Source organism: Anabas testudineus, chromosome 18 (assembly GCF_900324465.2).
Source record: "Anabas testudineus chromosome 18, fAnaTes1.2, whole genome shotgun sequence".
Lineage (NCBI taxonomy): Eukaryota > Metazoa > Chordata > Actinopteri > Anabantiformes > Anabantidae > Anabas > Anabas testudineus.
Genome location: NC_046627.1, coordinates 17,974,837 through 18,001,140, shown reverse-complemented (window position 1 = coordinate 18,001,140; position 26,304 = coordinate 17,974,837). Strand labels below are relative to the sequence as shown.

The 26,304-nt window shown below is 39.7% G+C and overlaps 1 protein-coding gene across 2 annotated transcripts; it reads right to left on the bottom strand.

Moving 5' to 3' along the window:
* Positions 1 to 1,403: 1,403 nt before the first annotated feature.
* rell1 (RELT like 1) lies at positions 1,404 to 26,304 on the bottom strand. Of its 2 annotated transcripts, none has more exons than XM_026353060.1 (8): positions 26,147 to 26,304; positions 17,932 to 18,135; positions 14,715 to 14,786; positions 11,137 to 11,191; positions 7,821 to 8,072; positions 5,684 to 5,816; positions 4,315 to 4,358; positions 1,404 to 4,226 (listed from the first exon to the last, which is right to left on the bottom strand). In XM_026353060.1, the coding sequence occupies exons 1-7, from the start codon at positions 26,169 to 26,171 to the stop codon at positions 4,323 to 4,325; spliced, it is 777 nt and encodes a 258-aa protein (XP_026208845.1). In that variant the 5' UTR covers positions 26,172 to 26,304; the 3' UTR covers positions 1,404 to 4,226; positions 4,315 to 4,322. The 2 variants fall into 2 exon arrangements, with proteins under 2 accessions (XP_026208845.1, XP_026208844.1); XM_026353059.1 differs by having other exon boundaries at positions 17,932 to 18,138; positions 26,147 to 26,303.

The window sequence follows — 26,304 nt, the reverse complement described above, 5'->3', positions numbered from 1 at the left end:
CTCCTCTTGTTCCTCTTGTTGCAACTCGCCCACCGTGCCTGGAAACGAGCTAATGTTTCACTCTGGTTAAATATTAAATGCCCTAGCAGGAAAATGAACGGGATTCTTCACCTGTAGGAAACTTCTGCCTGTGGTGAATGTTAAAACAACACTAGTGTCACGTTAGCAGCGAATGGGGATAATGAAGCTTTGACAGTCAGGGGACGCTGCTTTGTTAGGTTTGGTTTCAGCGGCCTTGCTGCCTTCTCCTAGGCCACATTTTAGGACGGAGGAGTCCCACTGTTGGAGCTAAAGGAAGGTGGGAGGCGAGCCATTTCAGAAGGTCACAGCTTTTACAGCCCTGATGCAGTGAAAAAGGTGTTAAACATTGACTAGACTTCCTCCCTCTGCTCCCAAATGTTTCCCTAATTTTCTCCCCCTCCCTCCGAGCCAGAGCTCCATCCTCCTGGCTGATATCCAGAGACAAAGATAACACCGTATGTAGGGCACTTAGCCTGGCATCGGCATGGGAACCCTGTCGCCTGTAGGCCTGAATTATTCAGCGCCCAAGATAAATGTACTGCTTCTGACAGACGAGACGGAATGGGGCTTCATTATTATCGATACCATTTTTATATGCATACCTAATTTCCTCGTAGGGGTGTTTTTTCAATCTAGTGTGAGAAACGTGTCAGAAAACGGGCGACACCCTCTGTGGGAGCCAGAATCAACACACATTCACGCAGCAGGAGTCAATATTTGCACCAGGTCCTTGTTGTGCTGAGTCATGTCCTGCACCGTCAACTACATCTCTCTGTTCAGAACAGGTAGGTTTGCTTTGAGCCTGCAGCCGTGGGCGGCGCTGCATGTAAACGCCGGGTGCATGTCAACACCTTGAAAGTCAATCCTCCCTCCAGCGCCGTCAGGTGACACCAGCAACACCACCACAGTCTCCCAGAAGCCTCGTCTCATCACGTCCTGGCTGTTGTTCAGAGAAGTGTGGCCCGTTAATAATTTACAAGCTAAAATAACAGATTCATGATTCAGATTCTTCCTCTGCTTGTGTTTTTTTTTTTTTTTTATTTTGAAAGGTCAGAAACTTGAAACTGGGAAACCTGTCTTTGCATGAGTGAACCTGAGCAGAGTCAAGAACTGTTAATCCTCATTCAAACACGTTTCAATCCCCATCTCATCTCCATTATCTAGGAAATAATACGATACGGAGCCCGGGGGTCGTCGGACGACCTAGTTGAGGTGAAAAAGACAAATCATCTTTTCATTACAGCAGGGAGAGAAAAGATTAGAAAGACTGATGGTGCAGGATGAGGGAGGAGAGGGAGACGTGAGCCTGCAGGTCAGTGGACACCTGTCTGTATCACTGCAACATACTGATGTCGACGACTGAATAACAAGAAAGTGAATGATTGATGGTTTGATATGTATTAGACATCTTTATTGACTTTATTTTTTTTCCTTATACTATAATAAAAACACAGCACAATGTCCCAAAATATGAACAACAAGTGTGTTTAAAAAAAAATAATTATAAAGGAAGTGACATCCACAAAAACCAACAGGACACAAAACGTTTTAACTGTACACGTTTTGATCTCAATGATCCAGGAAAATCTCATGGCTGATTTATGTCACCTCACCTTCTCTAAGGGATCAAACTCACGTAAAGCTGATTTTAACAATCAGTCAAATATCAAAGCAGGGGAAGCGGAGGATATTTTAGTCTCTAATATGGGTCAAGCTCCAAAAACTCTTCATTTCCTAAACCTTTCCAATCCCTCTACTGCTTCATCCTGCCTTGATGTCACTGGTGTTTGTTTTTTTCTTTCCTACTTGGCACAAAAGAGGTAGTATCGTCAAGAGTGCTGGCATAAAAAATAAATATTAACTGTTCAAGAGAGTGGGACAAAACTGTCTTTTTCTCTGCATTCATTTGAGCAGTAACTGGTGCAAAAAATGTTCATTTCAATTTATCAAAAGAGATTTTCCAGTATTTTATCATTGTGGTTCACGCAAACTTTGCACTCGACACCTCCACTGCAGTGATTCAGGAAACGTGAACAACAGATTTCTGCGCCAACGTGTAACAAGAGAGAATCTTTCATCGTGATTTCTTCCCCCCCCCCAATCAGATCATTCATTGATAAACGATCGGGAGGCAGATGAATGTCGATGAAATTCTCATAATCCTGTAATGAAAAAGAGAATTTGATCTAAAGTACATGTAACTTTAGCTGCCATCATCATGGGCGATGATCCCTGGGGTGATGCTTTATATTGGAGTGGTGATTAAGAGGCTCTATATGAAAATCAAGATTTAGTATGGAATGATTTAGCTCCGAAAAAATCTCAGCAAACAGGCATCAAGTTCAAAATTTGCATGATTCACAGTCTGAACAGCCACAAATCACAAAAGGCTGAAAAAGGTTGGAATTTGCCTTTAAAAAGAAATGACGTGGCCCGTAATGGAGGAGGGATTACAAAAACAGGTTTGCATTGGGTTGTGGCAGATTTGCCCTCACTCACTCTCACAGAGTCAGGCCACAGTGTTACCGTGTTTGTGGAGGCAACATTCAAAACCACTTGTTGTAAACACTTGTTGAATCACAGCACACGTCGCCTGCCCTTCACTTCAACCACGGGCCATGCACATTCTTAGAAATGAAAGGCACACTTCATTAGAAAACGTTAAGGCTTACATCCTGCAGGAACGACCGACTGAAAATCCTCTGATTAAGTCATTTGTAGGACGCTGATAAAGGCAGCTGGTGGTAAAATAGGATAAATCCAGTTAAAATAAGTAGCTTCAGGTGGGTTTTCCTTTTACACACATGGACAAGATTGGTTTAAGAGGAACAAGTAAAAGCAACTTGCATAGAAGTTGATTAAATATAAATAGTTTCCTTTTTTCCTTTAATAATCTTTAACCAAAATATAGTTTAACACATCCTACATCTAATTACATAATGCAATACTTTTTTCAATTATATTTTTGGTATTATGGGTCCATTTTAGCAAAGTCTTAAAATACATACACTCTAAATTTTTGCCATTAGCATCAATAATTAAAGCTGCATCAGTCAGAATTTCGTATATAAACAATAGGTCAATTGTTTCCTTCAGCTCCAGAGTCCTATATCTCGTTGTTTTGGTTTTGCTGCCTGCTTAAAAACAAGTGCTCGTAACTGAGTAATATGAAGCAGCAGACACACAACGTTAGCATTAGCTGCTGAAGGTAGTGGAGCATTTTGCAACTAGACCATTGCAGAGCTAAAAAGAGTACTGGACACAAACAAACGCTAAACACACAATAAATCTCAATGCTCTGTGTCTGCTGAACGCTTGAATAGGCAATTTCTTTCTTAATAATAATAATAATAATAATAATAATAATAATAATAATAGTCCAAGTTGTGTTTACATATTGTTACGCTGACCCCATGTGGCCAAAACATAACCAAAACAATTAACGCAGCTTTAAAATTTGGCTTTTCATGTCAAGATTTCACTTACAAGGCGACATTCAGCAAGCAGCCTGTGTCTGACAATGAGAGCTAATTTGTTTTTCGACCCACAGTATGATATGTTTTTCAACGCAAATAACCATGATTATCAATTTTGAAAAGCAGACACACTGACCTTACAACATGCACTGCTGCGCGTAATGGCGCTGACGACAGGGAACATTTTGACATCATGTTCACACCTTCACAGGACATGATTAGAGTCACTTTTCTTTTATCACATCTACTAGTGCTGCCGTCTACTTCCTGGCTCTGTGACTGCTGCATCAGCTTGTTTCTTCCAGTTTGGGAAAGACTACGTATAACTTTATGTCAGACTGGCTGCAGCTGTTTGGGGGGCTGTCGTTTAATAATTTATCTGACTGACAGAAAAACTTTGTACACATCGAGGACCAAAATCAGCATTTGAGTAATAAAACCTTAGTTCACTGCGAGAGCCCTGGTCCTTTCCTTGACATTGGGCAGTTGCCCTATTGTGTATAAGAGGAGGAAATAGAGTGTATCCCTACTAGACACACCTCACTCCTCACTACTTGTAAAATAACCACCGCCGTCTTCATCAGCAACACTCCCTGTGGAGCGACCGCGTGGTGGGACGACTCCCGTATCGATTCTGCCGCTTCTTGTTCTTCCCGTGGTGATGTTGTGATGTTCTCGTTTGGGTTTAAAAAGTGTCCAGATGTTGCTTCTGTCGTCCCTTCAGGAAAGCTGTAAAGTGAGAGAATCAATGTAGTTACACACAGATTTTTTTTATGGGAAAAGGAGACATGTAGCCGATAAAAACACAACATGTTACCTGGATTTCTATCGATTCTCCTTGTTCAGGCCGTCTGTCTGCACCTGGTGAGGAACAAAGAAATAATCTTAATTTAATCTAAAAATACAGAAATGAACTGACCATTTTACGGCTCGATTAAAACTGGACTGTCAGGATTACTTTTGTTTTTTTCTTTTTAGGCTAAAGACATTTTTCTTGTTCACACAGTCAATACAAGAAAGCTAAAAGTCAACAAACAGATGTTACATATGTTCTAAAGATTGTAACAAGAGTGCAACGTCTCTCCACCCTAAAACAAAATTTAATTCACATTGACTCAGTCACGTCTCATGAATTTAAACAGACTCGTCTGGAAGTCTGTAGCCAACTCTCTCTAATCTCTCATATTCTGAAGCATGAAATTTCGGGATCTGCTCAAAAACAGTAACAGACTCTGACGGAAGCCGGGGTGATTCCTTATAAAAAAACAGCAAAAGAAAAGAAATCTCCTAAAGAAAATTCAAGAGTTTCAAACTCTTTTTAAGAGAAGAAAATACTGAACGAACAAATACCAAAGCATGCTGCGTTGGTCATTGCCTACCTCGTGGCATACTGTATTTCTACCAACAGCAAGAACAACAGGTTAGAGAAGTACTTCCAAAGAAGCAGAAGAGCTCTAAGGAAGGCACATTAATGCTGAGTCGTCTACTTCTGTGTGCTCCTGGCTGTCGTCTCAGTTTACACAGACGTCTTTGCACAGTGAAGCCTTCTCTAGTTCTTTTTTCTACACGTTTACTGTCACGTTTAATGTTTCCGAATATTTTCCTCACAATCTCAAAAGCAACCAACTGAGGAGATTTCTGTTCAACAGCAGCATCAACAAGGCGTCAATTTCAGTGTGCAATCTTGAACAATAATTTAAACTGTGTGGAGGCTGATTGTGATGACAAGGATTTCATCAGAGTTCCTGTGATGCAAAGAGAAAACAGCTGCTGCAGTTGGACTCTTTCTTCTTGGAATTACATCACATCACTAAAACAGTTCACCTACTGAGAAACATGAATGTATATGTATTTATATGTCTTATTAGAAACAGTTAGTCTTTGTATATTTCCTATTTTAGATCTTTTTCTGTTCTTCCAGTGTTTTATGTCATGTTATGTTGTGTTCATGTTCCAATCTATCCTGCAAGAAGCCAGAACACAATTTTCATTTCAGCAAAACCAGAATCTCTCAGCTGTACGGACCACGTCTCAGTTAAGGATATCAAATGTCAGAAAATGTACACATTAACTTATTAAAAGAGCACAGACCAGCTGTGGAGCTAAACGCACATACGTAAGCAGCGGGTAAATAGACCAGAGGGAGACAAAGCAGAGTCACATGAAGAAGTTTCCAGGACACAGACCTGCTGTGACTCAGATGTCGTCCGGCTTTTGGGCTCCACCTCTGTGGGTGATGTAGGGCCAGCCTTGTTGAAGTCTGTTATGAGCAGAGTTCGCCTCTCCCTGGCTGGTTTTTCACACTTGGTCACTCGAAACCTGAGAAGGGACGATAACGCGTGAATTAAAAAACAAAGCTCCAGAGTGTATTTCTGCAGAGTGAGCTCATCAAACTGTACAACCCTTTAAAGAAAAGCTCTAGAAAGGGCCGCAGTGTAAATTATGTTTCTAGGTCAGGTCCATATGTGCTATTTATTCCCCCCATTTTGCCCACGCTGTATTTATATTATAAGCCACATAAATGACGCTTGTGCTGAAAATGTCATGGCTAAAGTTCATATTGCTGAACATAAACTCAGCAGGTATTAGCTCTTCTCATTTGTGCCACAGCTGGCATCTGCCTCGACCTCTTCTCACCGTTAACACACACTGCCAGTTCACACCTCTCTCATCTACCCATCCACTCGAAGGCGTTTGTGCGCACACACTGAGAAGCTTGAATTAAATTAGAAAATGAATATATTCGTATCCAGGTCATGTTGACCCTTTGTGTACAGTATGTGGCCATTTATCTGGCGGAGCAAATGAAAAGCAACCTTTCTGCATCCCAATCAGCTCGCAGCATGACAGGGATGAGGCTGCACACTTTCCTGGGTTCATTAGTGGACTGAAAATAATATTTTCTTTACTTTAAACCTCTAGACTACATGAACTCTTACAGATTTATGGTGGTTGTGTCCTTAAAACCCTGTGATGAGACAAAATTACACAGTTTGGTCACATTGAGTTTAGTGAGAACCGCCGTTTGGTGTGTTTTAAACAGGAGTTGCAGCAGCAGCCACAACACAGGTTAACCACTGAAGCTTCACATTAAACCTCGACACACTCTGAACTCTGCAGCTGCTGTTTTCACCCTGACCATCTACCTGTGTAATTTCCAGGTCACTTGCCCGGTGTCAAAGTGCACAGTCGACCAAACCTGTTTAATTAAGCGTGATTTTCTTTCTATAGCAGTTAATGTTTGATTGTTAATGTTGTGTGTGTGTTGTTGTCTAATAGGCCTCTGGGTGAAACTGAGTAAATTTTAATTTTCCTCTACTAATTGAATCACCTTGTGTGGTATGATTCTAAGAAACTCAGGAGATTTAAAAAAAAGAATAAAACTTTCTAAAGCAACAAGCTCTTCTCGTTGTTCTTTCCAACCTTGACATCCACACATTTACGGCCTTTACAACATGATTCGGACTCTGGTGGAGTTGTTGTGTTAATAATAATAATAATAATAATTACAGCTTCCTTTGAGTGACGTCTTTGAGAAGTGGGGAGCGTCACAAAGGGCCGTGATCATTTATGACCATGTTGCACTCAACACGCATCAACTTTGTTTGAGTCCAGATCGCGTCTTAAATGTACAAAATATCACGGTTCACCCAGCATTAGTGGGTTTTGTGTTTGTTTTGTTTTTAAAATCGGTGTATGCTCAAAGTGTTTGTTAAATATAACAACACTGGACGTCACATTAAATGTCACGCTGCCAGCACCAGGGTGCTGATAGCTGTATGAAGTGAACACTTTTTTTAGTTCTGTGTAAATATGCAGAGTTATTTACACCAGTAGTGGAGTGTTTCCTATGACACTAGTTCCTTTCTTTCCTGCAGGATCCTCCAGCAGTTGCGAGTTGGCTTGTTAGCTTTAATTTCTCAAGTTGATCAAAATGAACTTATTATGTAAGCAAATTTGTACTTTGCAGATGATTTTACTGGAGTATTAGTAGAGCCCAGGATTTCTGGACTGGACTGGATTTTTTTTAAACCTGCTTCTGTGTTTTGTTATTATTATTATTTTATGTATTTTTGCATGTGAGACTTCTCACATTCACACCAGCTTATATTATGGTGTGTTCTCATGATCTGTTGTTGCTTCATGTCAGCCTCAGTGTAGGTGTGTTGACCTGCATTTTATCCATTATTTCCTATTCCACAGTTCCATTATCATAAATAATTATGAAAAGTGTCAGTGTGGAGAAAGATCATCTTTTTGTTTCTTTGGCTGAGCGAGATGTTCTTTATCTCACATTTACAGTGACCCCAAGATGATGCTCACCTGCCAACAGCTAGGACTGTGACCTCCCCATGGTGGGCGCGCCTCTGGTGCTCCGCCTTTCGTGCTGACGGTTTCCTCATCAGCGGCCATTTCTTCTGGTTGCAGCGGATGCAGATGTTCTTGTGGCCACTCGCACCACCGATAGTGTGCAGGTGGTTGCAGGTGTGCTTGGCTGCTCCTGCAGGTGCCCCCGGTGATATGGGAGTCATTGGAGGGCTTGGGGTGTTGGGGGAGATGGGCGTCAGTGGAGGACTGAGGAAGAAGAAGTCAACTTTAGTGACTGTTTTATTTTTACGGCTTGCAGAGTAACACAGAGAGTAATAGGGACTGGTATCACAAACCTTAGGGTCTCTCTTCATAGTGTTACAGTGTTAACAGACACTAACTGAGGCCAGATCACTTGTCTGTTTGCTCTCACATCTTTTCTTTTATAGAGGAGCTGTGTGTGTGCATGTTTAATGACCCTGGAGAGCAGCTCTTCACATTGTTTACACACAAAGGCAGAATAAACAGTGTCTCTACTTCTACTGACATGAACATATTATCTGCAGCATGTATTCATATGAATGTGTGTCAGGAGACGGGCAGCATAGTAATGAGTTGTGTTGTTAATTTTTTTATGTCTCTGGAGAGAGAGGGATGTGATTATATGCCCAAAAAGTAAGTGGACACCCAAACGCTTCATTCCTATTTATTAGCCGAACATGTCGAGCCGCAGACAAGAGTTTTACTGTGAACCTAAAGCAGTCTCCACTCTGGTTTCTAGCAACAGGGATTTTCTCACTTCACACCAAGTGTTGTTGACTCTGAAACTCAAGGTTGATGCACAATTCACAAAAACTCATAATCATGATGGCTCTTCATTTGAATTGAGAGGTGGTTATTTTGTGTGATATCAGTTTATATATTTTAAAATATGTTGGAAAGCAGGGAAACTCCTTTCACTGTCTCCGTTTTTCATCATGCAGGATTATCACCTGACAGTATTAATACTTTTAGGGATTCCGAATAATGCTACATATACTGTACTTACATGTATATATTTTATTTATTACTGAACTGTTTATACTGTCAGGTTTCATAGCCTATTTATCTCGGACTGTGCCAGTTTAGTCTTTCGTCTCCTTTGGTCAGAATGTCTTTCTGACACTCTAGTATTTAAGCTGTTGTAAAAATGCAATTTCCCCATTGTGGGACTAATAAAGGTTTTCTTATCTTATCTTATCTTATCTTATCTTAATAATAATGAATAATAAAATGTCAGAGACCTCCAGATGAACAGGTGATATCAGACACAAATCACTTTGAAACAAGTGATTTACCATTCATTTGTGCAGTTGTTTTTGTGCTATTCAGTGTTGCACCGGCACAAATAAACCTCACAGAGGTAAAGAGCGTAAGACCCGAATATGAAAAGGCCCAATGTGTGTCTTTTTTAACAAATATACGAAAACATTTATTCTGCACATGTCCAGAGTGAGGATCATGACAAGGGGACATCACCTGAATGTTATAGAGAGAGGAAACGGTACAGGGATTGAGGGATGGTACAGGAGAGGTGGAGAACTGATGGGGAGAGAGCAGCGGTGAGCAGAGAGGGGAAGTTAAGTACCAAATCTGGAGAAGCAGATAGCGAGCCCTGGCCACACTACAGTCACCCTCCTCCTTAAAGCCTCTCTCCATCCCTCTCTCCTTTTTCCTCTTCCTGTCCATCCATCTGTATCCCTCCCCACGTAAGTGTCCCATAAATTACCCCTACCGACACCCCTCTTCCCCCCTATTCCTCCATCTCTAAGTGATCCACTGGCAGGCTGCCCAATCTGGCTGAGAGAAAGATATGAAGAGTAATCGCAGGAGAAAGAGAGGGAGTACCACAGAGAGCAATTTGAACAAAAAAGTGAGGGGAAATGAGAGAGAAACAAGTGGTGGAAGGAGAGAATTGGAGAGAGAACTGAAGAAAAAGCAAATCACATGAAAGTGACACTGGGGAAATGTGTGCGTGTGCAGATTTTTTTTATTCTTTTGACTTTTTATTTTTTCAGAACACCCAGTGTGATTGAGCAGAATACCTCAGTACCTAATCCTTGGCAGAGCTCCTATTTATCCACACAGAGTCTTCCCAACAAAAGAGAACAGCTCTGCCCTCTTTTTCCTCACTGCTTTTCCTACCAGAACAATATGTAGCAGGACAAGAAAGATGACAGGAGGAGAGCGAGGGGAAACATACTCCACTAACTCGATTTACTTAGACTTCTCTGCTGTCACAAGCATCTCCGCCTCCAATCTGTCCGAGTTCCTCTCCCCCTTATCTCAGCGGCAAAGCAGCACTACACTTGCTCATTTACTCTGCTGGCTGCTCTCTACGGATGAACGGTGGGATGAACAGTGAAGGGTCATTTCAAAGTGACACACAGGCAGCCTTTGATTTGAGAGGCGAATGTCAAAATGTGAACGACCCACTGAAATCCATTTCAAGGCCAATCGATTTGATGCTATTAGGCCATCAGATGCAGGCTAGACCAACTGAGCATTACTGTTTTCAGTCCTGTCGAGATCTCCCTTCCACTCAACATCTTAGTGTTTCTTCAAACAATGGGTATTTGATTTCACACAGAGGCAGAAAGGCTTCTCAAGCTTTTTCTAGATGGCAGCTGAACATTTTGTTGCAGATTTCATCAGCTTTAGTCAATGTCAATAAGTTTTAAAATAACACAATTGTTAAACAGTTATGTCTTCATGTCATTCCTAATCTATAAGACGCCTGACAATTAAGAATGAATAAACTTACTACTATGAACTAGTGAAAGCAGTAAATCTTTACATTTGAGCAGCTGGAGACAACAAATTATTGGTGTTTTGCCAGGTAACAAAATATTTGTTGACCTTCCAGTGATCAATTAAAGGATGCACTCTCTTTGCTTGTTTTAAATAAAGTCACACAAATACGCTTATCTGATAAGAAATCATGCCATCAACTATCCTCAATGTGCTTTAATAATACCACAGTACAGTGATATAGGGCACAGTGGCATTTCAGGAATGGTCCCCAACTGCTTGACCTCAATCAGACCATGCCAATCTGGTATCACAAGAGAAATGTGGCCTGATTGCCTTGGCTGGTCACGTCCTGCTGTGACTACTCAGCTCGGCCACCAACATCAACAGAAGCTTATGCTGCCATCTAGTGGTTGAGAGGGAAAATACATTTGGCCACTTCCCAATTAGTTTGAAATACAATGAAAAAGGACAAAAAGGCTTTTTAATAACAGATGGATTTGGAGGAACTCTTTTCAGAGCAATGTGAGAGGACACTTACCCTTCAGAATCAATGCTGTTTTCATTAATCATGGCTTTCAGGGCATCTGAGTTTGCTGGCGATTGAGAGAGAGAGAGAGAGAGAGAGAGTAAGTTACTTGTACAGAGAGAAGAAAGAAAGAGAGGGAGCAGAGATAAAAGTAGTGCTGGGAATTAGCGAGGGGAACACTCCAGTGACTTCAAAAGCAGAGCGCTTACTGAAGGATGGCTAGAACAGATTAACTCCTTAGCACAATTAAATAACACATCCCATACAGTTAGTAAACACAATAATTACTGTACATCTCAGGGGAATGACCCACCTGGAAAAGAAGTTGTCAAACTAGCTCCAGAATATGAAAAGTTACAAATCTCTATAATGACCAGGTATCTAGCTCTGGGAAACAAGTGTTTGAATTTCACAACTAGCTTTGTCTTGCAGAGAAGGTAGAGTTACCACAGAGCCAACAGCTCACATATAGATTTACATAATGTGCTCCCAGAGATTTCCCTGAGGTCTGGGCCTGACGTGTTCACTGACTTCACCATGAACAAGCTGCGCACACACATATAAAGGAACTCGGCTTATAAAAAAAAAAGGCGGAGATATACCAATCTGGACTGAGACACAGAGATGACTCGTGTAGGTGAACGTAGGAGTATCATGCTTTGGATCTGTGTAAACACGGGGAGACGGACATCTGACCCCTCATCACTCCGTCATCATCATCACACGCTGCAATGGAGGGTTTTAAAAGGACCTTCTTGGTGACTGCTAGCTATATTTAGTCTTCAAGTATTACAAAAGTATCACTTCCTTTTACTTCAGTGATTCTTTTGCACATATTGTCCGTTTGAAGCCGGCAGCACAGAGTGAATAACTACAAGAATATCAGCAAAAGGTTTTGAGCCAAGAAGATTAGCTATGTGTTTAACTCAACTCAATTATGCTTATTAAGTAAGAAACATTTATCGTGGAGAAAAGGTTATGATTTGTTATTTTATTCCTTCAGATACTTAAATACATCATTTCAGGTACTTTCACCCTATGGGAGTGATGCTTAAGGCCTTCTTTAATGTATTTTTCCAAATCATAAAATACAAGAGCACAGAAAAGTCAAGAGTTAAATGTATCTGCATGATTTTTTATCGTCTAGGTGGAGCTTATTTTGAAGTTTACCACATGGTGCATACAGATTATCTGTAGATGGCAGTCTTTGCCACTGCTCTTCATGCTCACTAAAGCGTTCTTCTGTTCATTTTTCTCACTAAATACCTATTTACTTCTCGTGTTCAAGTGACTTGTTTCCAAGAAAGGTTTTGGTGTAGCCAGCAACAAATCTTTCATTAAATATATGAAGGGTGAAGGTTGAAAGGTCGACAGGTTCAGACAATAATCTTGGAAGTGGCGCTGCAACTTCTGCCCGGTACACAATAATTCCATGGTAGGAATCCTGAAGCAGACTTTTCTAAACTGTGAGGGTGAGTCACACTTAACAGAATCGAACTCTGTTTCTACGAAAGCAGCGATGAGTCAACTCGGAGCTTGTTTCTGAAAAGAGGACAGAAGCTGAAAAATTATCATAACAGCACAACAATAGCTGAGCATTAAGACAAGACAATGCTGCCTTCATGTCATATGTTAGTCATCTGGGAAAAAAAAAAAACAGCTGTAGGAGTAGATTTTCCAAGCTTAACATCTGTCACAGTGGACTTTAAAACATTGATTGTGCCTGACTGAGTTGGAAAAATAACTGCTGTACGTTATCTATTGTTCAGGGTCAACATGTCGATGAAACAATGAGATGTTTTTTGTGCCACTGTCTCTGGTTATAAATAAATAGTGGTAAGATCTACTATGCCATAAACTACTCAGTACATGTTTAATTAGAGATTAGTGCTATTAAGTCAAGTCAACTGTATTTCTTTTCTTTTCTCCTTAAATAAATCTTAATAAACTTCGGGCATCATTTACAGAAACTCTGACCTTTGAGCCATAACTGTCTGACCTTATAGATCTTAAAACAAATGGGAGGTAGAGGTACATTTTGCAAGTGTTGAGTTACTTTTTTTTGATCGCCTTGCCTCCTTCTGCCTCTTCCACTGTCTCAGGTTGATTTTTTTGTTAGTCAAAATCGTTTAAAACACATATTTGCTCTAAAATGCTGCAGCCAGTAAAAGACCTCCTGCTGCAAAACATCCAGCCTTTCTCCTCCTCCTCTTTGATTTTGCACAAATCCTACTTCCAGTTTGTCGAACTCTTCATTCAAACAGAGTGAGTCAATAAATGCTTGTGTTCTTGTGTCATGAGAAAAGTTTTTATCTATAATTTGTTTTGGACATCTTCCAGTTAAAACTAATCCAAACTGGAACTAACCAAGTGCCAAATAAAATTTATTTATATTCAGTAACTCTGTGAGGAAACATCACTTACCTCACATCCCTAAAATATCTGGGCGTTATTTTGACATTACTCCTCCACTACCAACAACTTCTGCAGTATTTAATAGTACTACACTGCTATGAGTGGTGCATGTTTGTTCATATTAGTCAAGCTGGAGAAGAAAATATAAATAACCTACGTTCCCCTGTTGCCACTTGTGATCTCAGTCCAAACAGTAAAATGTGATGTACTTGGTAGACTCTGCCATGAATCCAGGGCAAATATTTCACAGGCAGCCAAACAAGAGTTGAACAATGATATTATTCAGCTTGGAATCAGTGATGTGACCAACATGTCTGTGGAAACTACAGTCATCAAACATTTCCTTTTAGAAATTGTCTACAGTGGCCAATTTAACCTGCAGATCCTTAATCCTGAGCCAAACCTTTCTGAGAAGTATGTCACTACCACTACGCCGACAATTACACACACTTCCTTCCTAAACTGGCTGGACATGCCAAAACAATAATGGAGTGAACAGCTTCACGGAAGAGGGTAGAAAAAAAGCTGGACTTGATAAAGTCCAATCCCTTTGCAATGACTTGTCCAAAGGCTTCTTTATGAAATGTGAGAAACTGAGGTGTGTCGAAATTCAGTGGTATCCACCACCTCTGGATAGACTTAAAATGATCAGCGCTTTAAATGAGGGAGGCAAAACAGAGGGCAAGCAGCACAAGTACAGTGTGTAATCAAAAGTTAGGACACAGACCAGAATCCACCTGTCAAAATGTAATCGCGGTGTGGCCAAAAGCAGGCGGAGAAAACAAACGGCTGAGTGGGTTGTAAACATAACCAGCAGGAGTTGCCAATGCTAACAAGCTAACAATAGCTGCTTGAACATTTCTCTCTGTCATCAATTGTCCCCTCACTCCCTGCAGCCAGACAGCATCTCCCCTTGTCTACAGTGAAGCTGCTCTATTGCTTCGCTTGGAAGTGATACAAGAAATTAAATGCGGTATTTCCTCAATCCTCTGGTCTCAGTCCCATCGTCACTCCCCAACCATCTGGACACTGGAGAGCACTGTGATTTCATAGCTCAACATTCACACATTTTGAGCAAAGCAAAAGGAGGTGGAAACGCAATATTGACGCATTTTATATGAACCGGATTTTGGTCTGACTGCGCCGTTAGGTTTATAAAGGTGTCGCACACATACCTTCATTATTCATGATGAAATGGACAATCTGCCCGACTGTGTCATTGTTGTCACTGAACGTGTCATTGAGCTCTGGAAGAAACACACACAAACAGAAACAGTTTTTCAAAGCATTGATAACAACTATATGCTTAAACATTTTTGACCTAAAACCATAAAACAAGAACAAAAAAAATTACACTTGTTCATTTATTTATTACATAAACTGAGCAAATTGGACATATTTGTGTGTGGTAAAAGTATGTGAACCTATAGGATTTTCAGTCCCTTTGAAGGGGTAATTAGAGTCAGGCGTTTTAGAAAGTGAGTGGACAATCAGGTTCAAGTTTGGGAGAATTTTTTATTAATCACTATCTGGCTGGAATTGGTGACAAGAAAGTTGCGAAATTAAAAGCGCTACTGGATTTAATCACTCCTGTTGTATCCATCACTTCCAGAAGACATGGAGCAACATTAGCTTTCATTTTGAGTCATATCACTTGTCAAATAGTAAATGCAAATGCAATATTTACTCTACTTTTAGCTCCTCAATATAAAGTCTGTCTTTTTAGTTGTCAAAAGAGATATGAGAGTAAATCAAAACAGTCACGTCGTGGGCTCTAAAACTAAAACAAAGAGCTGTCAGATGTTATAAATCTCTGAGGAAAACTGCAAAGCTGTGGATTTGTGTCACATTTTAGTCATTGAATCCCTTCTTAGTATAAAAAATAATAAGAGCTTTAAAGGTTCTAGTAAAGCTGCCAGAAGTGTAATATGATATGAAGCCTAATATGAGGCTGTTCTCATCAATCATTTATGTGTATATCTGTAGTTCATTCATCACTTTTTATTCTAAAACACTGTCAAAATATCCTAATCAATGTATTTTATGAGCAATAGTGTGAAGGTTTATTTGAACACTGCTCTGCCTTATTTGTGGCCCTCATGTTTGCATGAATCTTTATATATGTAAATGTTTCCTACATTCTACAAAAATCTGGAATATCCGCCTTTCCCCTCAGCACACACCCTTGTGAAGCACTTCCTAGGATTTCCTGATGACTGCTTTCTGCATTTTTTCCTAATTTCTCATAAACATTATACTGATTCAGCATTTTATAAGAATCCTCTGGAGTATCATTTCAAAGCTACCTGCACAATGTGACGAGAGCTGCTACTGACAAACACAAGTCCCAGTCAGTGTGAGAAATAAAGGAGACAAAAGCAGAATGAGATCGAAAAACAAAACATGTGAAACATGTGAAACTTGTGAAACGAGAGAAGACTGGATTGATTGAGTGAATGAGTGAGGACAAAACACACATTTTTTTTCTGCGTTACTCTTTTGTTTCGATGTATGACAGATACTGGGTTGGGCTGTGTAAGAGCAAAAGAATAAGGGACAGCAGGGGAAAACCCTTATGCACTTTTAAAATATCTGTCTTTACACTCCGTACGTCACTCACTTCACACACACAAAAAAAGCATCAATAGTTAATAGGATTCAGAGGAGGAATCAAGCTGGGAAATAGTGGATATGCTAAATATGCTATATGCTAATAGAAAACGGTCTGTAGTTCGGTACTTTGACGGATAAGCAGACAGATAAGTGAGAAAGGCAGACAGCACACACACATGCACCCTCGCTGATCTCTCCAACATAATGTAAACAGTGAATTCTTTCCTTTTGCCAAGCCTTTACATGCCCCCGAGCAAAAGACATCTGCAAATGACAATTGCTAGAAGGGGAGATATGACCTCAAATTATTGTGTGTGTGTGCCTTGTATTGTATCAGCAGAGAGTGTCGTGTTAGATGAAGAAGGGGAGAAATAAATGGTGGTAAGTTTACAAAAATTGACAGATGGACAAGTCTGTCTCTTGTGCTTAAAAGTTTGTAAACCTTTTAAACCCTAAACCCTTTTCTTTTCTCTGCACAAATATCACCTTAAACATGATCAGACATTTTCACCTTAGACAAATGAGGTTTGAAATAATTATCCCTTCTTACATATTTGTTTAGTTAAGTATGTGAACCTCTAGGATTATCAGTTCATCTGAAGAGGAAGTTAGAGTGAGGGCATTTCAACCACTGAAATGACACTCAGGTGTGTCTGGGAGGCACCGATTTACATCAAGAAGACTTCCAAATAGTATTATTAAGTGCTACTAAGAGGAAAACACTTTTTTTATTATTATTATTACTTGGAGCACTTAATTAGATGCAGTGAAACAGTGACAGCTTCTACTTTTTGGCAAAGAAAGGTGCCATTGACGTCACACAGGTCTATTCTTATCATCTGTTCACACATACTTAACAGTACCTGGCACACAACAAACTCATTATTGTCAGGAATGTAGTACGAGCCTGTCAGTAGAGAGCAGAGGTGAGAGCATCAAACTCATTTTATTGCACTGGATTCTCAGTATCACATGGTGAGAAAACCCTCGTGCATGCCAATGTGTAAATGGGGAAACCAACACAGAAGAAACCGCCTCTTCTGCAAAAGTGTCTAACAGAGAGAATTAGGCTCAAACATGAAGATCTGAATGCTTAACTTGATATTATTTTATATTAGCTGTTGCTAAAAATATATATTTTTTGTAATAATGCATAAAAATAAAGAAACTGAACATATAATTTATAGCAGTGTCAGTGCTTACTGCTCGGTCTCCTACAGCTCTATCTAGGTTACGTATCAAGCTACTAATAATGCAGAGAGGGCACTTCCTCCCGCTACCACTGATTCACAGTTAGTAGCAACCACAGGAAATGCACATTGTGCATTTGTCAGCACAGATTACACTGACTGGGACTGTCCATCAAAATGTCACAACGAAACCAGACAAATGACCCCTTTGCAATTTTTTGACAGAAAAATCTGTTAAATAAATCATCAACAACAAAAACAACAACAACATTAACTTTACTACATCACATATTTACAACACGAATTAACTGGTTTACTTTTGTTTGGTTCGCAGAAAGTCCCTCCCTTACCACTCACTAATGTCTTCTCCGCAAAACTGGATTGAAACGAGGTTGGCTGAACAATCACTTCGGGTGTGTGCGGTACACCAAGTATGAACGCCTTAAATACAACGAGTACACAGATGTAACGAACACCATCATGATGTCACATGTCCCTTTGTCGTCAGTGACACATTTTTACTCATTTTTATTTTCACACCTCAGAGTTTGTTCAATTTCTCCAGCTCCCTCCTTGCTCTGATTCTTACCTCCACCCAGTTCAGGATCCTTTTCTTCTTCAAAAACCTCGTCACTGCCCTGGGCCTCAGTGGTGCACCGGTAGCCTTTCTTATTCAACACGTGGCAGATCACCACCCCAATCAGGCCCAAGAGGAGGAAAACAGGCACAATGGCTAAGACAGTATAGTCTGGGTTGGTCGCCCCTCCTCCATCTCCAGTACCTATAGGTGGAGCTGCTGGAGAATAAAGACGGACAAATGAGTGTTTTTAATTACTGTTACAACAAGACAGAGAGAGCAAAAGGATGCATTGTTAGTACAAATGGCAACCTGATATCCACAGTGAGTGTCAGGCTACACCTGAAGCCTCAACTGAGATGATGAGGGAATTTAAACCCTGAGACTCTGCTGCCGTCTCTGCCCTCTAAATTACAATCCATACTCCAATCCTGTATCCGTGACATAAATCAAAAGGTATTTGTTTTTTATTTCAGCGTCCCTGACGCTGCTCACTTGAAGCTGTTACACATAATGATATTTTATTTCACTTTTTCCACATTGTTCAGTCACATATCGGATGCAACAAACAAAGGAACAGGTCTTCTCTATGTGCTACTATGCATAAGATGTGGCTCACACTCTACACATATAATAAAGTGTAAGTTAGCCTTTTCTGTTCAATATGAGGCAAGCTTTGCTGTCTCTTCACAGCTCTGAGCTACAGACTGTTGAGCTGTGACATTTCTGTTGTATTTTTATCTGTCCACAACTCCTGGCTTTTCATACAGGATGCCGCATAAGGACGGTAAACTTTAACATTCTAGCTAAAGCTTTTTCTGCACCCACTCCCATCTGCCCACCCACCTAAACACCACACCAAGGGTGGGGTGACGTAGCTCAACATACTTCAATTCATAATACTTTTGAACACATCACAACTTCCCAGAGCCCAGAGCAACGTCTTCCTTCTTTTGTCTGACAAACAAAAACACATAACTTTTAATTGTAGGATTTCCAGTGATATAACCTCTAAATGATCGGGTCATATGTCAGAGGCTAGACCGTGACCTGTGGTCAGCTATAGGCGAAAGCTCCCCTAGATCCTGCTGCTGCACCACGTGAGCCATTCCAGCACAACACACAACAGGTCTTTTGTCTGTTTTCCTGTTCACATCAGTGTGTTTGAGACAAAGAAGAGCAGAGCGAGACTGCAAGAGATACGCAGACAGACATAGGACAGAATCCCAGTCATATCAAACCTTCAGTAAATTCTGATTTTGTTATGTATATTTTGTCTGTTGTCTTCTAATCCACAGGCATTCGTGTGCTTTTGCTGTCAAGCTCCCTGGTGTATCATACTGAACACTCTTATAAACCTCACTAACCAGCTGCAGCATGTTTATGTGTTAAACCTAGTGTCAACAACACTAATACACTGCCTGGGCATTATCCCACGCCCCTCTTCTCAAATGACTCACAGGTGATCATGGGTCAACTAAAGCACCGTATTATGAGCAAAAGACAAGACAAGAGACTGACAAACAGGTTGAACAGAGTCCTCGAGGAGGATTTTGAGTTCAGTCATGACTCTCTTAGCAACCACAGCTAGTGTCAAGATGAGCCACAAACACAGACCCATCTAAACCATATTCACATCACTGTTGTGTAATGGAAAAGAAAAAGAAATGGGCTGGCTGACAATTTCAACATTATTTTCCTAGGAAGATTTACAGCAAATGTCGAGCTTGGGTAATGTAGAGTTAGGACTGTGATCCTGTTTTAGCACATTAATAATTAAGGTATTTATTTTCTATCATTTAAGTAAGTATTGTACCTAAATGATTCTGTAGCTAAAACTACTTTGAAGTTTCTTAGCTTAGAATGAACTAATTTTGTAATCAGTTCATCTAATTTGTCTGGTCAATAAACATGAAGCTTTCCGGAGCTTAAGATGAAATTTGTAATAGTCTAAAACCTAATATGTTTAAGATAGAAGATTAAAAGAATTAACTGATATAAAATGTGTAAATGACCAGATCCCATGTTGAGCAGCAGGTGTAGTGAGGAGGTAAAATTAACCATTAACCTCTGGACTTCTAAAAAATGATGGGTGGCTTCCGGCCAAACTGACTGAAACGGTCAATAAATTCTACTGTGATGAAATGTTTTACTCTTTCCAATTCATGGCAGGCAAAGTACAGTATTTCTATTAATGGTATTAAATCTATAAGCAAAAACATCCTTTCAAGTGCAAGCTGAATGGGTCAGCATTACTGTTCTGCTGGTTTAATTTCCTGCAGTTTATGAGAATTCAGCTTGTGAGAAATTGTCTGTCTGAAGGTTATCGACGTCTTTCCTGCTACAGCCGCTTTTTCGAAATGATGTAAAATCAATGCCAGCAAAAATAGACAAAGGGAAATTACTTGTGTTCAGAAAACGTTCAGAAAATTACATGAAAAACTGATTCGAGACAGACTCGGCAGTGTATGTGTGAGAGTAGTGCATTTTCTTGAACATCATATGCACAAAGAGGAACCTATATTAGCCACTAATAAGGACAATGTTAATTTTAACTGCTGAAACATTTCTATTAGTCGTCTTCTTGTTCCCATGTTTGTACATTAGGAAATTACCCATTAGCCATCAGTTCACATTGATGACCACGAGACAACAGCACAAAGCCAAAGGGCTGCTCAGAAAAGAGGATGTTCATGTTTCCTTCCACTGTAGCCACTAGAAAACCTCATTACACAATGAAGCACATTGCATGTTTACTCATCTAAATTAGATTCTGTTTTATTTTAGTTTTTAGATCATCGCCAACTTTGTGAGCTTCTTTGGAAAATGAGCTATAAATAGCACTTGTTTAAGTGAGGGCAGTCTAAATCATTCTTACAAGTGACTTCCTAGTTGTGCCATCTCCACATTAAACACAGAGTCTTAATGCACCTTCAATCTCTTCTAAGAGTGTTCAAAGAGAGAAAACCACTGCTGGAGAGTATAAAAACCGCAGAGAGATCCAACACCAACTGCAGACCAGTTTCTCTTTTCTTGTCTAAATGGCGCCACATCATAGCTTGAGAGCCGTTAAAAGTAAACACACAGTAGAAAATGTTTTCAATTGACCACAACAACACATTAGATGATTTGATGGCCTCCAACTATGCAATGAATATTAACGGGCGAAAAGGCTGTGTGGCCTCCACATAATAATATAATCACCACATTTTATTTCAGATTACATGAAAGTGTCCTGACCAACCCTTTCTCCATTTAGTCAGTGCACTCAACCATTGGCAGGGATGAGACGTTACTCAATCACTTCATTGGAAGTCGCGGCTCCTGGTAATGTGAAGGCTGATAACACTGATACAAAACGGCAAGCTCTTGCAATGATAAAGCTTTCTAATAGTGTCTGTGTTTACACAGTACAACCCTGCACGTGTACAAGTATGTACTTGTACTGGTGGGAAAAAAAAACCTGCTTTCGCATACTGATCAGTGAACAGGAAAATCTAACCGAGCTCAATGTACAAGGCAATGATTGCATCTTTTTTTTGGATGCAAAGAGTCAGTTCAAATAAGAAAAATCATTGCACCTGAGAAGCTGGAACTAGAGGATGTTTGGTCATTTTGTTGAACACTTGATTAATGTAATAACCTTATCAAATTACAGCACTGTTGCCTATTGAATGATTTAAGTCAAACTGTTTCAGCTCAAGTCACATGTGAAACAAGAATAGCTCCTTAATCAAACAGCAGCAGGGGATGATCCGACACTGGCAGCTTCAAAAATGCAGCTTGATATGAAAAATGGCACCAAAGTGTTCACTGGCGCCTTAACTGTAAATATGTTCTGGAATAAATGTACCCCCATATACCTCAAATGGCTAAAAGTATGGTACCCAAGACGTCCAACAGGCTTGTACTGTGCACGCACGCACACGTATTTTTATATCCAAACAGATGACTAGGATTATTTGAATGAGCCTGAGGATTCAGCCTTGGCCTTTTGCAAACCACAGACTCTCCATGGAAAATGGAAAAAGGCTCAAAATGTAAAAGGTTATGAAGTAAACCAGCAAGCACAGCAACGAAGAATACTTTAAATATTTCTTAATGCAGTAAGACGTACAGTATTCATCTTAGTACATAACCATTTCAAAAGATTCAACTGAGAGTGTAAAACATTTGTCCCTGTTCATTAGACATTTATTCTTATTATCCTTATTATTATTATTTATATGAAAGTGCTCAAATATGGCATCTTAAAGGACACATACTATTGTGTTTTGACATTTGTGACATTTCTCATGAATATACTGTTGGACATTGATGTCTAACATAGCTTCTAAAGCTTGATGTGAGCATGTTCAAATCCCTATCCCATAAGAAGTCACCGGGTTTCAGTCTGCTGCGAGTACTTTGTTCCAAGTTTTCTAACACTATGATGATTGAGGATGCCTGTTGAAGAGACCCAGCTGCTCCAGCATCAGAGCATGGCCATGAACTATGAGCTGCAGAGACTGCAACACCACAGACAACAGAAACTCGCTCTTCCTGTAGTTACTGCAGTGGAAGGAATGCAACATCAGACACCGGTGGATATCAGTAATATTTTCGTAGGCCTCATACAGCAACGTTGTCAGGACTTTGCATCTAACCAAAGCAAGGTGAAGCCTCCATCTTTTATTAATGTCAAAGTGAAAACAGGTTTCTACAAAGTAAGGTCAATTAAATTAAAATATATAAGGTGAAATGAGTGTGTGCGTTAATATTCAGGTCAGTATTTAATAGATGCACTTTTGGCTGCAATCACAGCATGGAGTCTGTGTGGATAGGGCTCAATTAGGTTTGCACATCTGGCCACTGGAATTTTATGCCATTCTTCTTTGCAAAACTGCTCAAGCTTAACGAGCTTAACAAGCTTTCCAGGGCCGGCTGCCGAGAAGTATACCCACAGCATGATGCTGCCACCACTGTGTTTCACGGTGGGGATGATGTGTTTGTGGTGATGTTCATTTTGGTCTCATCAGACCAAAGAACCCTCTTCCACTTGACCATGGAGTCCTTCACATGTCTATTGGCGAACTCAATTCGTGATGATTTAACATGAGTTTTCTTCAGCAGTGGCTTTCTCCTTACCGCTCTCCCATAAGGCTTTGACTGGTGAAGAAACCAGGCAACAGTTGTTGTATGTACAGTCTCTCCTATCTCAGTTGATGAAGCTTTTAACTCCCTCAGAGTAGTCATCAGTGTGTTAGGGGTCTCTCTCATTAGTCTCCTTCTTGCACGGTCACTCAGTTTGTGTGGACGGCCTGTATTAGACATTTGCCATATTCCTATCATTTCTTGATGATCGATTTCACTGAACTCCGGGGGATGTTTAGTGCCTTGTATTTTTTTGTATCCATCCCCTGACGTGCTTTTCAATTACCTGTTACCTGTTGAGTGTTCTTTGCCTTCATGGTGTAATGGTAGCCAGGAATACTGAAAAACATGTGACTAGACCTGATGGTAAATACTTTTTATAGGCACTGTATGCACAAGATTTATATTTTATTTGCTATGAATAAAGTGCTTTATTTTTATGAAAGCTTGTATTATTTTTAAACTTGCTACTGGATTTAGTAGTGACAACTAGCAGCAAACAGAGTGTGTGAAAAACATAAGCAGCAGTACTTATGAATGACAGCTTAATGTTACTACAGTGTCACAATGTTTAAAATATTCTATCCATTATTTTGAAAGGGCATCACACAAATAATCTAAATCTATGACAAACACAGTGAAGGATAAATAAGATATATATATCTGGTAAAAAGATTAAGTTACTTTCGTTACTAAGCATCTTTTCGTGAAGATTACTTTTTAGTTTCAGTAATTAGGGGATAATGGATCACAAAAGTCAAGGTTCGAATACTTCACTAATGTTTCAAATATTCTACAGTTAGATGACTTTCTACTCCCACAGTCAAACAAAATTATGATGAAGTGTTTACATCACATACTGTTTTAGGAAATGTATAATTACTGCTAGCACGATATGACTGTATGTCGACACAACAAAGACTTGACTGTGAATGTTTACGGTGGTATGAGTATAGCTAAATGTTAAGTATATAGTAACCCAACAAGATGTGAAAGTACTATATAAATAGCGGTATTTACCTGAGGCAAAGGTCAGTGAAAGCTGTAGTCTTGACTGTCAAGGTTGCCAATTTCTTCACAATTTCAGATCAATGTCTACTCTCAACAAGTGCGGCCATTTAGTTTTTGGTTTAGAGGCACTTCTGTTGGTGATATTCATAATAAACTACAGCCAAACACTTTTCTCAGAGATGCCTCTAGATCTGACAAGGGTGTCCAGAAACACAGGCTTGCCAAGCATTGGTGTATTAGGAAAGAGATGCTGAAACAGACTCACTTGAATTAAAGTTGCTCACCTGGCACATGAGACAAAAAACAAAATGTGCAGCTTACTACAAATACTGTACATGGATCCTGGTCCAAACACACATCAGACTTAACACATACATTGTGTTGACAATACAAACATAAAACTCACTTTTCTAGGCTTTGATATTATACCTAGAACCTCCCAAATTAGAAACTGAATGTGTCTGTAAACCCAGACACATTCATGGTTAATAGAAAGGAATAGTTAATAAAGAGGAATACAAATTAGTTGTGGTTAATAAAAAGGAATAGAAAAATATAATAAAATGAAAAATATACTCCCTGATGATGGTGAATTAACATTTACATTACAGTTACAATTTGTTATTTGGCTGGTGCTTTTATCCAAAGAGATATACAACTTAAGGATGTATGAAAGATTTTATAATGGCTCATAACACTGAATGTTGAAAAGACAGTAATTAGATCATTTAACACAAACCTATGAGAACAGTATAACCTCAAGGCAACACTTCCTGCGGCCTTTAGCTCTGTTAGGATGGGTAGATAGGTAGATAGGCAGATACAAGGAACCAGGAACCGAACCACTAACTCTGGGGTACGTAGACGACTGCTCTACCACCTGAGCTACTGCCGCCCCAAATACAGTAGTTAAATAAAATTTTACAGTACTGTACTTGTACTTACTTGAGTATTTCCATGTTGTCTTGCTTTTATCTGTATTCACCAAAGTATTTCAGAGGAAAATAAATTTTATTCCACTGCATTTCTCCACAGTTAGCAGTTACTTTGCAGATTCAGATTTTCACTACAGCTGATGTATTTATCATAGATGAACCACCTGTCAGTATTTAAAGTGGTTAAATTTAGCTCAACATTTGCCTGTATTAGTTCCCACATTAAGTATAGCAACAGATATGTCTGGCCCTTATCATTTCATTACTAGAAACCTTTCCATGTTATATTCTTTAGCTTTGACAGTTTGTTTGCAATTTAAAGCAACAAATTCGATCTTTTTTTAATAGTTTACTTTCACAAGCATGTATCCCATAGCATTTATTTTTTTGCTGCTAACTCAAAGAAGAAATTTAGTTCTTGCATTTTTCCAAATGCAAGAAATTAAACGAACATTGTGATCAGATAAATAAAGTTGTTTAAGTCGTTCTCTCATTGAATCAGTCCATGAATTAACTTTAACAAGACCTGAGCGTTTCTGCAGAAACATTATTTATAAGTGGAACAAATGTGGATTAGAATAGTAATGTGTATTCACAACAGTATCAGGTTCAACAGTGTTTAAAATACTACTAATACTTCTTCTAGTGCCAGATTAATGCCTAGAGTACCCCAGCTTCTTAGGGAAGTACTAGTACATCACAGAGGAGTACAAGTACTCAGGAGGAGTACAAGTCAAAGTGCACTAATGTTTTTAACAGTAGCTAAGTTAGTAACTTACTTCAACTTCAGTAAATAACCTGACTTGTAGCTGAGTACTTTACAGGCACTTTTATTTCAGTACAGCAGGGGTTAGTGTACCTTTGTGCTTCTACTTCTTTGCCACTCCTGTACATACTGTAGGCCACACAGTATGCTGAAGTTTGTTTACTGCTAAATTAACTTTACCCACAGTTTAACTAGGTTAGCTAGTAGCTGCGTTTTCCAGTTCGGTTTACAGCCATATCCTGGCGCCATTGTATCGTTAACCTCGGTAAAGACAGCAAACTTTCCACAGCAGGAGAGAAGGGAAGTGTTGAATATTGATGAACGACTACACTGTTTTATTTTTTTCCACACAGACACAAGAACAAGAAGCGTGTGAACTTACGGTCGGGGGCGGATGAGTTAGTCATTCCCAGACAGGACCGCAGCTAGCCGGTTGACCGGTGGTGATGTCTTCAACAAGAGGACGTTAACCGTCTGGGGGACAGACACCAGCCACCGCGGTCAAACTGAATGAAGGAGGGACAAACATGAGCGAATTTC

Bases quoted from the DNA above. Each gene is read 5' to 3' on its own strand.
- rell1 (XM_026353059.1), bottom strand. From the start codon at position 26,171: ATGACTAACTCATCCGCCCCCGACC. The intron at 8,073-11,136 runs GTAAGTGTCCTC...CTTCTTCCTCAG, and splicing joins AACAGCATTGATTCTGAAGG to TCCTCCACTGACGCCCATCT. The intron at 5,817-7,820 runs GTGAGCATCATC...GTCCCTTCTCAG, and splicing joins ACAGTCCTAGCTGTTGGCAG to GTTTCGAGTGACCAAGTGTG.